Below are 16,268 nucleotides of genomic sequence, written 5' to 3'. Positions count from 1 at the left end.
CAAACTGCTGTTGTCATGGGAATTTCGACTCTTTTTAGAGAGCCGGTTCTTTCGGCTCCCAAACTGCCCTTAATGAATTCTCATCTCCAGTTCCATATACAATATTTGTAAATAGGAATGTTTCATAATAAATCCTCTTTCATTCAGTGTTATACAACCTTAATTTTATGCATTATGTTATGAAAGCAGACATTATGCTTGTGTACCATTTTTAATGAATCTTTATATCTTTAACAAAAACAAATGAACAGAATAGTGCAAAGAAATCAGACCCATAATTATTCAATCTTCTAAATTATCTTTAATCTTCAGCCAGATGTTCTTCTCTTACAACTCATTATGGGCATTTTAAACACATACCAATCAAAAACCTTTTATTTTGATTTTTCTGACAACAGCAGTGCTTTATTTCTTTATTTTGGACTCTGACTGCAGCTTCTGTACAGTGGAAAGAAAATGTTGTTACATTTATTACTATCATATGCAGAACAAAAGCTGTTATACAACAAAAGTTGAAATAATGCCGGACACTTTTCATAGTGATGATCAGATTTGGGCCAGTGAGAAATTTTAGGATGGTCAGTACACCAACACTGGTCCTTCTGCTGACTCTGGTAGAGGTCAGCAGTGATGGGCCCTCTGAAGCCCCGCTTCAGGCTCGTGTCGTCTTGTTGAAAACCACGTGACTGGCAACAAACGAGGCCGCGCAGTACATGGGTCACGTGACTGCTTCATTTTGCGTGTCGGTTTTCAAAATAAAGGCGTGATGAGCCGCTGCTTCATTGGTTATTGTATTTGATCGCATCAGGGGAGGATTTGTCTTCAGCAGTGGCCAAAATAAAAGGAACCTTTTCTAGTTCATGTGCATTAATGATGGCACTCAAAGTGAATGTTTATTAATTTTCTCAATGGTTGATTATGGTATATTTTATGACATTATATTTGTGTGTTTTTTTTATTATGTAAAGCTTTGAAACTGCAATGTTGTTGAAATGTGCTGCACAAATGAACTTGACTGAAAAGGAGCCAGCAAGGAGAAAAAATCTGACATCTAATACTTTGAGATGATCATTCACAAGGTTCTTAAATAAAAAATAATTAACCCCTTCATCTCCAAAATTTCTCACCTTCTTGAAATCATTTCCACTATTTCTTTGTTCTGTAAAAATATAGCAGTCATGATCAAAGCTCTCCAGATGCAGTGAGTGGCTCTTAAAAGAGCCGTTGGGTTGGAGCATCAGCAGCAGAGCTGGTTACTTGGAGCTGGTGTATTTGGTCACAGCCTTGGTTCCCTCGGACACGGCGTGCTTGGCCAGCTCACCGGGCAGCAGGAGGCGCACAGCGGTCTGGATCTCCCTGGAGGTGATGGTGGATCTCTTGTTGTAGTGAGCCAGACGGGAGGCCTCGGAGGCGATGCGCTCAAAGATGTCGTTGACGAAGGAGTTCATGATGCTCATGGCCTTGGAGGAGATCCCGGTGTCGGGGTGGACCTGCTTCAGCACCTTGTACACGTAGATGGCGTAGCTCTCCTTCCTGGTCCTTCTCTTCTTCTTACCTCCTTTACCGGCCGTCTTGGTGACCGCTTTCTTGGAGCCCTTCTTGGGCGCAGACTTGGCGGGTTCGGGCATTTTGTCTCTGGAAACTTACAGCGACGAATGAGCTGCTGGAGAGGAAACAGCTGATATTATACATGCTGTATGGAAATTGAGCTGCAGCGTCTCCTGGCTGTGATTGGACGGCCCAGTGGATCAGGAAGTGTTTGAATTGAAGCCACGTGATGACAAAGAAAGGGCGGGAATCGAGAACGTTCTCCAGAAAAGTGAAACCATAGAAGCAAACACTTCAAATTTTCACAGCTTTTCAGGTTATTTTGTTGCTTGTTCTGTGCGCGTTTGTTGAGATACAGAAACTTTTTCAAGATTTATGTGGAAACAAATTCTATAAAAATTCTGTATTTCTCATAAACAGCAAGAAATGCTGTTATGCTTAAAAACCACAGAGTTAAAACCACTGAAAACTCATTTGAAAATAAAACACACATAATCTTTAGTTTTTTGTTCAGAAACGGTGAGTAGAACCTCCCAATTTCACTTCATCTTTTTTCTCATTTAAAATAAAACATAAATTTTTGGCCTACAAAAGAAAAAGACTTTACCCTGGATAAAAGATAAAAGTTCATCTTTCATCATGTCTTACTCTGCATATGATTAATTTATTCTTTCAATAGAATTTTTTTGGGTTCTTCCAAAAGAAAAATAATTGAAAATTAAAATTCCTTAAGAAACTAACTTGTAACAACTCTGTCGTTTTTCTTTAAGACTGAACTTGTAGTCTCTCTCCATCACACAGTGTAAAGTTCTTCCTCTACATTTCATGAGAATACATTTAAATTCACTTTTGATATTTTAGTTTAAATATCTCCCTGTGGATTCACTGATAAAGCAGAATAGTCTAATGAGTTCATGTATTGCCAGTTTAACCATCAAACCTTCAGTAAGAAAAATCAGTGGAAACAAAACTTTTTACATTTTGTGTGAACAAGCAGCTATAATTCTCTGTTTTGTCAAATTAATATTAATATAGATACATTTTTACACTCATAGGTCGCTTATGGAGAGATTTGGTTGCATCAGACAGGAATTCAGCTCATGATCCGATCAGTGTTTGGCCCTGAAAAGGGCCTTTGTTTGGTCGAGTGAGCAAAGTTGTCGGTTTAACCCCCGAAGCCGTACAGAGTGCGGCCCTGCCTCTTCAGAGCGTACACCACGTCCATGGCGGTGACGGTCTTCCTCTTGGCGTGCTCGGTGTACGTGACGGCGTCACGGATGACGTTCTCCAGGAAGACCTTGAGCACACCGCGGGTCTCCTCGTAGATGAGACCGGAGATCCGCTTGACTCCCCCGCGGCGAGCCAGACGGCGGATAGCGGGCTTGGTGATTCCCTGGATGTTATCGCGGAGAACTTTACGGTGCCGCTTGGCGCCTCCTTTACCGAGACCTTTGCCTCCTTTTCCTCTGCCGCTCATTTTGTTTTCTTCTTCTGTGGAAACACAAAGACGAATGTGAGCGCGAGCTGCGGAGCGTCGCTTTTTATGTGTGAGCTGCGGACCTATGAGGAGCCGAGCTCAGCAGCTCCTCCTACAAGCCAGATTGAGAACGTTCTTTTTAAAAGCAATAATTGAACTTTGATGAAATGAAATTATTGGCTGAATCAAACTCCGCTCAACAGAATCTGAAAGGAACAAACATCAAATAAATGTAGTTCTACTGGCTGTCATGTGAAGTTTGTGTTGATGCTTTTGTGCAGCTGAGGAACATGTGAGGGATTTCTGAACCAACTTTCACTCCATTTAACTTGTCAATGATCAACATGAAAAGTTCATTTTATATATGATGTGGCTGTTTAAACATTGTGACTTTCCTGATTCATGGTGACAGGAAGTGAGCGCTGTGTGAGCCTTTTGCTGGCTTTCCATCTATTCATTTGTGAACAGTGAAGTAATAAGCAGCGGCCAAAGACTCGTGTAGCATAAAGACACTAGATGAGAAGAAAAAGAGTGAAAGTTGATGTCTTCCACATATACTGGTATCCAGCCAAATGAGGTGAATCCTTTCTGAGAAGTGGAAATCCCATGACTGTTAAACTAGTGTACAACATGTGGCAGCTACATTAATTCATTAATAAGCCATATAGGTATAAATTGGTGTAAAAGTTTTGAAGCTGCGTGTATGAAGTAGAATGTGGGGTCAGTCAAAGTAAAGGACGAGCTCTTCAGCAGAATGTGTGTTGGCTCTTAAAAGAGCCTTTGGTGAGTAAAAAGCTGAAGCTGCTGTTTATTTCTTGGCCTTCTTCGCTGCGGCCTTCTTGGCTGCAGGTTTCTTTGCTGGACTTTTCTTGGCTGCGGCTTTGGGCTTCTTGACGGCGGCGGCCTTGGGTTTCTTGGCCGCGGCCTTCTTGGGGCTCTTGGCGGGCTTCTTGGCCGCTTTCTTGGCCGGAGCCTTCTTCGGGGACTTCTTGGCTGCTGCTGCCGCCGCTGCTGCGGGTTTCTTGGCGGCGGGTTTCTTGGCCGCTGCGCTCTTCTTGGCGGCGGGCTTCTTGGCCTTGACGGGAGCCTTCTTCACCACCTTCTTTTCCGGTTTAGCGGCTTTGGGCTCCTTGGCGAGCTTGAAGGAGCCGGAGGCCCCCGTGCCCTTAGTCTGGCTCAGGGTCCCTTTGGTGACCAGCTTGGTGACGGCGGTGTTGATGCGCTTGTTGGCCTTGCTCACGTCCACTCCTTTCCCGGCCAGCACCTTCTTGAGGGCCGCCAGGGACATCCCCTTGCGCTCCTTGGACTCGGCCACGGCGGCCACGATCAGTTTCGGGAGGCTGGGTCCGTCCTGCTTGGCCCGGGGAGCGGACTTCTTCTTCGGGGCTTTGGCCGGAGCCTTAGCCGGCGCGGCTGCTGGAGCTTCCTCTGCCATGTCTGTCGGGCTGTTTCGTTCCTCGGAACTTGTGGAGCTCAGAGCGGGAGGCGGGACTTATAACACACATGAGAACCGTGAAGAGACAACGCAGCCCGCTGCTCTGCTGCCGCCTCGAAAAGCGGCTCCACTTTGTGTTTTCTCCGCCGACATTGAGCCTCGAAACACTCCGAAAACAAACATCTTACAAGACCAAAGTCACTGAAGCAGGTAGAAAAGTCTCTCTCCTCCACGCTGAGCTCATGTTTGATGTCCGACAAGTTTCTCCTTCGTCCCAGGAGCCTTGAAAGCGGCCAGATTCTCGGTCTGTTTGCGCCGCTTGCGGGGAGTTTTCCTAGAATTTCGCCTCCGAAAACATCTAAAACCAAATTATACTAAAAGTAACAAACATGTTTCTGTTAGCAAAGACACCTGAGGACAGAATCAGAGCAAAATGGCAGCGGTGAAGTGATTTGTGGAGATAAAAGGAGACATTTTTCAGCGGATGTAAACACACCCTCAGGATCCTGCGTGAGACAAACTGTTGATCCTCTGGCATAAACTTCCTGTCTGCAGTAAATGAAGATTCAACAGCAGCTGGTCTGAAAATCACCTCAATATCCAGATTTCGTCAGAAAATGTTTTTTTATATATATTTTTTATTGTATCTAAGGAGCTTATGCAGGGATTTACATATTTTTACTTTATCACAGTCAAAACTGGATGATTTCTAAAACATTCAGTTTATTAAAACTCGATCTTCTTTCTGACTTGCAGGTATGAAGAGTTTTTCCACACCAACCTAGAAAAAAATAATTCCTTCATACATGAAATAATCTGTAGACATGATAAACACCAAACACACACACACACACACACACAGATTTCTGGTTCATTGTGATTCTCCTGCCAGGAACTATTTCATTTTTCTCAGTGATCTTCATATTATGTTAAAGGAAACATGAGACAGATTCTACACTCATTATTAAATCATTTGTCATTTTATTACTTTCATTTACTTTTACCTTTATAGTGCACATCCACTATAAAGTCAGTACCAATGCTGTGCCCAAACAAAACAAATACAGGAAAAATGACCCAATTCCAACTACTTAATTATAAAACCCTACAGGAAGTTAAAAGTCAATAAGCTCCAGTTCCTGCTGTCTGGATGTTTTATCCTCACATTTCTTTAAGAAAGTTCTGCCTGTTGTTGCTGCTGATCTGATCCAGATATTAAACTCTTGGCTCTCATCAGGCGTTTTCCCCCAGGCTCTGAAAACAGCAGTAATCAAACCACTTATAAAAAAGAACAATCTGGACAAATCACTACTGCAGAATTACAGGCCGACCTTTGACCTCCCATTCATCAGCAAAGTTATTGAAAAAGCTGTGTGTAAACAATTAACTAGCTTCCTAACTATAACCAACCTCTTTGACTCCTTCCAGTCTGGTTTCCATGGTTACCACAGCACAGAGACCGCCCTTGTAAAAGTGTTCAATGACATCCATATAAATACGGACTGTGGCAGAACCACAGTGCTGGTTCTGTTGGACCTCAGTGTTGACCATGACATATTACTGAATCAACTGGAGAGTTGGGTCGGACTCTCCGGTCCAGTGCTTAACTGGTTTGAATCCTACATAAAGAACAGGGATTTCTTTGTTTCAATTGGAAACTTTTCATCATAGAGGTCAAAGGTCACATGTGAGGTACCCCAAGGTTCAATCCTAGGACCCCTTTTATTCAATATTTATATGCTCCCACTAGCTCAGGTTATAACAGGAAATAATATTAGCTACCATAACTATGCAGATGACACACAGCTCTACATTATGATGTCACCAGGTGACCTTTGACCCCATCCAATCACTGAACAGATGCTTAGAGCAGATAAATGTGTGGATGTGCCAAAACTTTCTCCAGCTGAACAGAAACAAAACTGAAGTTATTATTTTGGACCTAAAGAGTAACGATCGAGAGTTATAGATCTAGAGTTATAGATCTAGAGTCAATGCACAGCTTCAGTTATTGCAACTGAAAACCAGCGATCAGCCCGAAACCTGGGAGTAGTGATGGACTCTGACCTGAACCTCCAGAGCCACATAAAGACAGTTACAAAGTCGGCCTTCTATCACCTGAAGAACATTTCCAGGATTAAAGGACTAATGTCTCAGCCAGATCTAGAGAAACTCATCCATGCGTTTATCTTCAGTCGCATTGATTATTGCAACAGCGTCTTCACAGGTCTGTCCAACAAATCAATCAAACAGCTGCAGCTGATCCAGAATGCTGCTGCTGGCGTTCTCACTAAAACCAGGAAGATAGAGCACATAACACCAGTTTTAAAGTCCCTCCACTGGCTCCCTGTAGCTCAAAGAATAGACTTTAAAATACTGTTGTTAGTTTATAAATCACTGAACGGCTTAGCACCACAATACATTAAAGATCTGCTGTTGTTGTATCAACCTTCCAGAACCTCTCAGGTCTTCTGGTTCTGGTTCTGCTCTGCATCCCCAGAACCAGAACCAAACGAGGAGAAGCAGCTTTCAGCATCTATGCACCACAAATCTGGAACAAACTTCCAGAAAACTGTAAAATAGCTGAAACACTGACTTCCTTTAAATCTCAACTAAAAACCCACCTGTTTAGGATTGTATTTGAAATGTAATCAATTACAAATTTAACTTGACTTAATGCTGTTTTGATTATTGATTCTATGTTGCTTTGTGTTTCTGTGTCTTTATGATGTAAAGCACTTTGAAATGCCTTGCTGCTAAAATGTGATATACAAATAAAATTTGATTGATTGATTATAGTTATTTCTTTGCTAGGATTTAATCAAATGAGGTTCTTGTTGCCAAAAACCCTTTCAGAAAGTTCTTCTGCTTTTAGCATCAAATCCAATCAAGATGGATTTTATCAGATTCACTTGAATATAACATCATAGTTTATGCATATGAAATAAATCACATGTGAAACAAGATCAATCTCTAATCAACCACATTGACTGTTCATTCTATGTTGCTCTCGTTCATTTTGTCCTTTGGTTTATTTCAGGATGAATTGTGAAGAAAAAGCAAAATAAAAGCAACACATGAAGACAAATCAGCTCATTAAATAAACTGACTTTTAGTTCTCTAGAACTTTTTCTCTGATTTGCTTGGAATGGCCCAGTCAAAGCCCAGATCTGAATCCAAACCATCTGTGGCAAAAGTTTAGAGAAATATATTTACAGACATTCTCTGAAGTGAATTGAGATGTTTTGGAGAAAAAAGGGCAAAACAATTAATTTAACTTTCTGTTGGTCTATAAAATACAATCCTGATCAAATCAAATCCTTATAAATGGTAATTAGATGAAATTTAATATAAAAAACATTTTGCAAAGGACTGAAAGTTTAAATTAGGAAAATGTGTAATATATGTTATATTACAAAGTGAAATAGAAGTTAAGAGAACTGCTGATGTTCAACTAGATGTCAAGTTTTGTTGAGCAGATTAAACTATTTTATGATGATCTACAGTTTTTGCTTTGATGAAGTTTGACATAAAACTTGTCTCTGATTTCAGGTCTAAGATCAGCAAGTTTATCAAATGAGCAACAATTAAACATTAAAATAGTTTAGAATATGAACAGAGTTATTAGTGTTCTTGGTTGGAAGCAAAACTCTCATGATGAAGGAGTGTGTGGCTCTTAAAAGAGCCGTTGTGTGTTTGTTGCTGAGCAACAGCAGCAGGTTTACTTGGCCTTGGCGGCCTTCTCGGTCTTCTTGGGCAGCAGCACCGCCTGGATGTTGGGCAGCACTCCACCCTGAGCGATGGTGACTCCACCCAGCAGCTTGTTGAGCTCCTCGTCGTTGCGGACGGCCAGCTGCAGGTGACGGGGGATGATGCGGGTCTTCTTGTTGTCGCGGGCGGCGTTCCCAGCCAGCTCCAGGATCTCAGCGGTCAGATACTCGAGCACAGCGGCCAGGTAGACGGGGGCTCCGGCACCGACCCGCTCCGCATAGTTGCCTTTGCGCAGCAGCCTGTGAACGCGGCCCACCGGGAACTGGAGTCCGGCTCTAGAGGAGCGGGTCTTGGCCTTCGCTCGGGTTTTTCCTCCGGTCTTTCCGCGGCCACTCATTTCGTTGCTGCTTGTTTCTGGAGACGAGACTCAAGAAAATGTGACCAGCAGCGGCTGAAAGCTGCTTTATATGTCCGCGGAGAGGAGCGGGACGATGCTGGCGACCAACCAGAAAAGCTCCCAGCAGAGCGGGACGGAGAGGCGGACTTTTTGAACGCAGCTTCCTCCAATGAGCGGCGGACATTAAGCCGGGAGGCGACGCCTCTGGGCGGCGCTGAGCTCCAGGAGGAGCCGCTAACCAACCAGGATCCGGAGCGGAGCTGCAGCGTCACAGAGAGACGCCCAGAGCCGCAGCTTAAGAGCAGCGGAGCCTCAGCGGTTCGCCACATTTCTCTCCTGATCCCGAGCAGAGAAGCAGAATCATGGCCAGAACCAAGCAGACCGCCCGTAAATCCACCGGAGGCAAAGCCCCCAGGAAGCAGCTGGCCACCAAGGCAGCCAGGAAGAGCGCTCCGGCTACCGGCGGCGTGAAGAAGCCTCACCGCTACAGGCCCGGTACCGTGGCTCTGAGGGAGATCCGTCGCTACCAGAAGTCGACGGAGCTGCTGATCCGCAAGCTGCCCTTCCAGCGTCTGGTCCGAGAGATCGCTCAGGACTTCAAGACCGACCTGCGCTTCCAGAGCTCCGCCGTCATGGCTCTGCAGGAGGCCAGCGAGGCCTACCTGGTGGGTCTGTTCGAGGACACCAACCTGTGCGCCATCCACGCCAAGAGGGTCACCATCATGCCCAAAGACATCCAGCTGGCCCGCCGCATCCGCGGAGAGAGAGCTTAGAGGCTGCAGCTCCAACAAACACACAACGGCTCTTTTAAGAGCCACACACACCCAGTTTAACAGCTCTTCCTGTTGGTAATATTGTAGCGTAGATTTAAAGATTAACTTTAAGTTGAGAAGTTTGACTTTCCTTTTCGGTTGATCTTGTCAAAAACAGGCCACCTTATGTTTAATTAACCATTAGTTAATCAACATTATAACTGTCCCTCAAATATAAAGACAGAAATTATCATGGCATCTAAACATTTCTTACATCAACTACAGTTGATAAAACTTGTTTCACATGAACGTTTCCATAAGTGAGTGAAAAATGACCCAAATTCTCCTCGGAGTTTCATTTGTAAACTTGGTTCTGAGCAACATTAATGTATATTTATTTTTTTGACGCACACAGAGAACATCAAGTGTTAGTTATTGTGTAATTTATTCTATTTTACAGTTTATTTAGCTAGCTAACTTCGCATTTTTCGTGTTTGTGTCATTATTTATTACATTATCCTATTTCATCATATTCTTAAAATACGTCACTTCCTCCACGTGTTGGATGAAGAAGCTCTTCCTCATGTACAAAATATTCTATTCTGCTGTCATGAAAATTTTCCAATTTTCAAAATGTTTCAAGTTTGTTTTTTGTTTTTATTAAAAATTATTTTCAGGTAAAAATCCTTCTTTTGTGTACCGCTACAATACAAAATATGTAGCAAATGATGATCTTTAACCAAAATTAAAAACACGTTGATTCTAAAACCGGTCATTTTCGACTCGCCTATATGGAAGCGTGTGGCCGTCCTGTCGCTCATGCAACTAAAGGTTCATTATTAATTTTTTAGGTTATTAGTATTTACACAACATGATTATTGCAGCTTTTTAATCTTTTCATATTTCTTAGCTTGTATTTTTAGTTGAGACACAGTATATTGAATATGTTTATAAATTAAGTTGCAAGTATTTTTTTTTAATTATTAGTATTTCTGAGATCACCAAAAATGGCGCCTCTGCTACATTCATTAGCTTTTCACTTCACACATTCCTACTATCAACCAGTAGAGGGAGATGAAGCGCCACCTGTCTGCTGACGTTCTCACGTTCTGTGTGGAACAGAGAACCAAAAAAAGGAAAGAAAGTCATTTTGGGACATTATAGGTGTTGGAGCTATTTATTCTTCATTTCTTTATCCATTTGAATTTTGTTAGTTTATTCTTAAATTTCAATTTTTTGTATTATTTACAGAGTGAATTTACAAGTTAATAATTGTTGATTCTATTTATCTTTTGTTTTATTATTTTCTTCTTTATTCTTTCTGAGTCAGACAGGAAGTAAGGTGGGTCAGTCCACTTTCTATCAGTGTAGGGGCCTGGAAAAGGACCAGCAGGCATTTGGGTTTGGGGCCTATGGGTTGTTTTTTTTACCAGAGCAAGAGAGGTAAAATGAGAACAAAGGGAAGTTTGAACTCTGTAATTGTTTGCTGAAATAGGAAAAATAAATCATCCAGAACAATCAACAAGTTTGGACATTGAACCTTCTTTTGCCTGCGTACAGAAAACTGGACCCCAGTGGCTTGATGGAACTTTCATTGGATGTTTGGTTTGGCAAACAATGGCCACTACAATAGGAATAGAACTACAAATGATATAAGAACGTAGAAGTTCCTTTGAACTTCTTCTACAGTTTTATCAGTAGAAAACAGCTTTAGACACCCGGACATGTTGGATCAGATCATTTTTAAAATAACTGGACATTTCTCCATATGCAAACTACAAGGAGGGTAATTAAAAAAAACTGCAGCATAAACGAGTGGGAGTGGAAACTCTTACTCCCACTCCTCCCACTCGTGGGAGATAGAAAATGTCAGTGTCTATCTCTATTAGGAGATAGAAACTGACATTTAATGTAATGTAGTAACCATAGTAACAATGGGTGTGTGCCTTTTTCGCAGAAACAAGGCGTGTCTCCGTTTCGTAACGTCTTTTTGTTTACTTTAAATCTGACTGCCGTCACTTTACGCCCCCACGGGTTTTTTTCAAATAAAATATTTGGATGCTAAAAATATACATCACACTTTTCTGAGAGATTCTATTTTTGGGGGCCTAAGATGAAAAAAAGTGTACATGTTGCAGCGGCCACAAGGTTGTACACTTCTGCGGTTTCATTTTTAAGGGTTTTGAGTTTAGCTTCAGGAATAAATAAAAAAAACTTTTAACAAAATCAGTGCAAAACACAAGCATTGTTGGTTTTAGGAACGCCAAAATGTCAGATTTGAATTGAGTGACTGTTCTGATGAGCAACAACGCAGATTTACAGTGAAACTTATACTGTAGTTCTTCCTCAGCTGCTTGCCCCACTGCTACAGATGCATTATGGGAAATGTGAAATCCACGATTTGTTCTCTCGCTACCGACTTCTTAGTCCAAACATGGATCATATTCAATGTCAGCCATGCGCCTTATATTGTTTAGCTCAGTTTTAGCTAGGTACCAAGCTCTGTAGCAGAATTTTAACCAAGTATCTTTTATGGTTATGTATGTTTACAACCTAAACTTGTACTCTGTACATCTTTAAACTCAATGTACCTTGTTGTACATTTGCGATTTGAAAATCTAAAAACCCCAAAGCATTTTCTCCAGGCCTTAGTTTTAACATCTTAGCTACTTGAATACATGTAATAATTCAGCTGCTCAGATACAGATGAGTCCTTTTAATGTTCTTTGATTTTAATCCAGTTATTTTAATTTCAAAAATGTACCCAACTATGGTCTGATGCCGTCTGAACATATAACAGATTCAACACCTACACAGGTTACAGAGTGAAACCCTGGAGAGGCAAGATAGGGCCGGGCATTCCAGGGAAATCCAGATTTAGAGATAAAGCATACTATGTGGGTGTGTGTGTGTGTGTGGGCAGGTTTGTGTAATTATTGTTCGTCAACCCTTGATACCTGTTTAGACTTGCCACCTTCTCAGCAAACCCTGCAGAAAAACAGAGTTTAATTCTTCGGTGGTAAAGACATTAGGAATGGATCAGACTTAATGCTTTGCAGCAAGAAGTCCCAGTCCAGGTTCCTTTACATGTTCTCTCTGGACATACGCGAGTTCTCTCTGGCTACTCTGACGTTTTTCCCACAGTCCAAAAACAGTTCTCTCTGAATTGCTCTTAGGCATGAGTGTGTGTGTGTGTGTGTGTGTGCAGTGTCTGTCCTATGTGTGTCTGTGTTTCTCTGTGAAGGACTGGCGACCTTACCTTTCAGCCAATGACCGTTGGCGATAGAGACCAGCCCACCCACGACCCTGGGTATGCACAGCGGACGGATGGGAACTTTTCAAGAGAAAACATTCGAAATTTTGTCATACAAGCAAAGTGAAGCACAAGCAGTTCAACTCTATGCCTTTCATTATCCATTGAGCTGAATCTAAACACACCAGAGAATCAGTTCAACTCCAACTAAAACCTTCAATCTGGTCTTTGTTGGTCAACAGGTCCGTGTCTCCAACCAGTTTATGTCTGAACCACGGACAGGTAAAGCTGCAGAGCATAACTTTTATGTAGAATTCCCCCTCCCCCCCCATATTTGTTAAAACTATCACTACACTGTGGCAGTATAATACAAGACAGATGAGTGAAAAAAAAAAACTAGCTCCTCTGCCTTCTCTACCACAGAAGTCAACGTCCAAGATCTTATCTCCACTTTTGCCAGTACAGCCAACCAGTGATAAGGAAAGCATATGGTGATCCTGGATTGGCTGCTTTGCAAATGCCAGCCAATAGCGTATCAAGTGCCACTGTAGCTAGGTCCACCGCTCTACAAACACGTACCGGCATCCTTTCTGCTGTAACAGTTTTAATGAACGGTTAGGCCGTTTGGAATCGGCGGCTTCTCGATTTATTCTGAAAAGAACAACAAACAGAACAGAACCATCGGCGGCCCACTCAAAGCCCTACAACTTTAGCATAACTAAAGTTTAATTCCTGGTACTTTACAGTCGTTAGTTCATTTAAATATTCACATTATGCAATGGATTTATCTATTACGATGGTGAAAGTAATAAAAACTAACTTCATAAATCTATAAACATACTGGATGCATTTAGATGAAAAAAAAAATAAACACCACCTACCTCTCTCACAGGACAACCTGACCAAAGGGGAGGGTGGCAAACAATTTAACAACAATACCACAGAAGAAGAAATAAAGAGGAGGAGCTCCCGAGCTTCAGGTCACACGGTTATAACAATGACGGGGTTTTCGAAGGTCAGTCAGGTGAAGGAACAATCTGAATAATAAAAGACATTTTCGGCAGCTACAACAGAGAAACCCGGTTACATGTGTGAGGTTCTAAGTGTGGGTCCGGCTCATGTCAGGTTTTAAAAGTCCTGTTTGCAAAGTTGCTCATGTAAATAGCAAAGCAGTCAAATATGTATTCCTTTTATCCTAACTATAAACAATGTGTGACATTTATCTTTCTTCCCATTAAACAAAATAACAGAAACAATGGAATTTCACACGTCTGCCAGGGATCAAAACTCAGCATGTTAGAAGCATCTGGTTGGTTTTTATTGTTGATGGTTTTTTTCCCTCTCCAATATGGACGCAGTGAATGACGGAACAGGCTCTGTGGTTTTTTTATTGGACTAGATTTTACCTGAACCTTTTGTTACTCTTTGACCCGACTAACTCCTTTTGAGCCGTGGCCACTACTTCTTCAGCCGAGTCAGTCGGCCTTTTATGGAAATATCAGCCTTTCTGGGTTCTGCATAGCCGGGTGATGGATTTGTGTGCGATTTACGAAGCTGATCAGATTTTGGATCAAATGCCACAATGTAAACCTAGACAGCTCTCCCACTGCCTGTTATAGTTTTTGTGGAACTGACAAAACGACAGAGTAGAATATGAAAAGGCAAAGTGTGTGGATTCTTGAAGGTGGTTCGAAAAAGTGAAGAATCCTTTTGCAACTTCCTGAAAAAGCTCACAAAAAGTAGGAATAAGGCTTGCTAGAATGTATTCATCCATCCATGTAATATTTTTTCTTCACGTCGCAAGAGACGGTCTTGGCTTCATAACACATTTTATGATTTTGACTTATCTGTCTGGGGTGTTTCAATGCACCGACTCAGCTTGTAAATTATATTGGTATGTATATTTTCATTTTCCTTTCCTAAATATTCTATACCTTCCCCTTTAAATGTGATGAACTTCTAAGCATCTCCCCACCTGAAGCAGTGAGCTCTGTCTGTATGACAGGTTCTACAAACTTTAAAGGAATTTATATATTTATATATATATATATTTATTCTCTCCCAGCTCCAGGAAGAGGTAAAGCAGAACAGAGTAAAGAACTCAGTCCACCTGAAGTCTTCAAGAAGAGGGGAAAAAAACAAGCTGAGCTCTGAAATATTAATCCTAAAACAGAATGTTTTATTTATGAAGTATCTATAGTAGGATGCATGTGTGTAACTGCAACCAGTTGAGACAAATCAATAAGTTCATTATCTGTATTATATATACTGTATATATATATATAAATTATATGCAAGCTGTTCATTTTAACTAGACTTTTGTATAATTTAATGTCTTACATTCAGGAGTTATATTCAGAGCTGGAATTAAAATGCATACTCTGATTCAATCGGAGGTGATCCATAGTGTGGGACAGACGTTCTATTTTTCTTTTTCGTTACAGCACTTTTTTTATTTTATTTTGAAAGTGCCTTGAGACGGCATTAGTTGTGAACTGGTGCTGTACGGATAAACCGAACTGAAACCGTGATGAATGATGGATCATCTGCTGATAATATCGTTTGCCAGTTGTCCCAAACTTGCGCCGGTTTTCCTTTGTGATATCAAACGCTTCGACGTGTCGCGCGTGTTTTTGGGGCGTGAACAGAGGACTTCCTGTTAACTCTTCTTCTGCTGTCAGCTCTGCTTAGCAGCACAGAGCGACTGCAGCTTTGCTCCATCAAAAAATAATCATTATAAATAATAAAAATTATTTATTCATAATAAATAATAAAAAAAAAATAATTCGTTCCACAAATTATTATTATTAATAAGAGCTTATTATTACAAGCTCTTTCTTTAAAAAAAAAAAACATCTCTTAATAGTTCTGGTAATCTTCAAAAGTATTGCTTTTGATGTTTGAAAAGTTATTTTTTTCCCCTTACAACATTCTTCTGTTTTTACCTTCTTGTCTCGATTAGAAGTTTTGCCCCATCAAATAGGTTTTAGTATCAGACAAATATAAACTCACTAATTAAATAAAAACATTTATTTTTTAAATGCAGTGCTGCGTTCAGCATTATCATCTTTATTACATTGTTGAGTAATAAAATAATATTCCTAATAAAACACAACAAAAATGTATCGATTTATTTAAAAAAAAAAACATATACATGACATCAGTCAACTCTATAAACAAACTCTCCCAAAAACATAATGTCTCTGCGTTGGAGACTGAGGAAAAATTTGAATCCTTTGACCTTTATTTATTTTTTTGCCGTATCTGTCTAAACAATATATGAATAGTTCATAAATGCCAGTTAAAATCGGGCATAATCTGACATTAAGTTGTTTTTTCTGTCTAAAAATAGTTTAAGACATTCTTCTGCAAACTAAACCCAGCCTTGTTTTAGACTCAAATTAAAAAATGGCTGCGGTTGACGTTTCATGTTTTACTAATTGATATGCATCAGTTATGGCTTTATTATTGGATTAATTAATTGAAGAGATAAAAATACAAGCCTGCTTCTAATCTTCCTCCGTTATCAATTCGGTCACAGTGGAGCTAAAACACGGAGATGCTTCTTTAATGTGAAACAAACTAAGCTCTGTGAACGGAGATTAAATGTTTAACACTTTATTCTGGGTCTTAGACCTGCAGTACTTTTTATTTGACGCCACTCATCCTTTCTAATGATGGCCTTTCTTGGCGCA

General features: G+C 40.9%; 5 protein-coding genes across 5 annotated transcripts; 1 reads left to right on the top strand and 4 right to left on the bottom strand.

Moving 5' to 3' along the window:
• Nucleotides 1-1,122: 1,122 nt before the first annotated feature.
• Nucleotides 1,123-1,628, bottom strand: LOC111610832 (histone H2B 1/2-like). The gene has a single exon (XM_023345810.1). The coding sequence runs from the start codon at nt 1,626-1,628 to the stop codon at nt 1,254-1,256; it is 375 nt and encodes a 124-aa protein (XP_023201578.1). The 3' UTR covers nt 1,123-1,253.
• Nucleotides 1,629-2,561: 933 nt separating this feature from the next.
• Nucleotides 2,562-3,196, bottom strand: LOC111610834 (histone H4). Its single transcript, XM_023345813.1, has one exon. The coding sequence runs from the start codon at nt 3,023-3,025 to the stop codon at nt 2,714-2,716; it is 312 nt and encodes a 103-aa protein (XP_023201581.1). The 5' UTR covers nt 3,026-3,196; the 3' UTR covers nt 2,562-2,713.
• A 522-nt stretch (nt 3,197-3,718) lies between these two features.
• LOC102227773 (histone H1-like) lies at nt 3,719-4,834 on the bottom strand. Its single transcript, XM_014469140.2, has one exon. The coding sequence runs from the start codon at nt 4,458-4,460 to the stop codon at nt 3,834-3,836; it is 627 nt and encodes a 208-aa protein (XP_014324626.1). The 5' UTR covers nt 4,461-4,834; the 3' UTR covers nt 3,719-3,833.
• A 3,345-nt stretch (nt 4,835-8,179) lies between these two features.
• On the bottom strand, nt 8,180-8,738 carry LOC111610830 (histone H2A-like). Its single transcript, XM_023345808.1, has one exon. It carries the CDS (start codon nt 8,566-8,568, stop codon nt 8,182-8,184), a length of 387 nt encoding a protein of 128 aa, XP_023201576.1. The 5' UTR covers nt 8,569-8,738; the 3' UTR covers nt 8,180-8,181.
• Nucleotides 8,739-8,809: 71 nt separating this feature from the next.
• On the top strand, nt 8,810-10,322 carry LOC111610828 (histone H3). The gene has a single exon (XM_023345805.1). It carries the CDS (start codon nt 8,931-8,933, stop codon nt 9,339-9,341), a length of 411 nt encoding a protein of 136 aa, XP_023201573.1. The 5' UTR covers nt 8,810-8,930; the 3' UTR covers nt 9,342-10,322.
• The last annotated feature ends 5,946 nt before the right edge of the window (nt 10,323-16,268 follow it).

Source organism: Xiphophorus maculatus, chromosome 14, assembly GCF_002775205.1.
Source record: "Xiphophorus maculatus strain JP 163 A chromosome 14, X_maculatus-5.0-male, whole genome shotgun sequence".
Lineage (NCBI taxonomy): Eukaryota > Metazoa > Chordata > Actinopteri > Cyprinodontiformes > Poeciliidae > Xiphophorus > Xiphophorus maculatus.
Note: the sequence above shows the minus strand (reverse complement) of the source record. Positions and strands in the feature narration are given on the sequence as shown.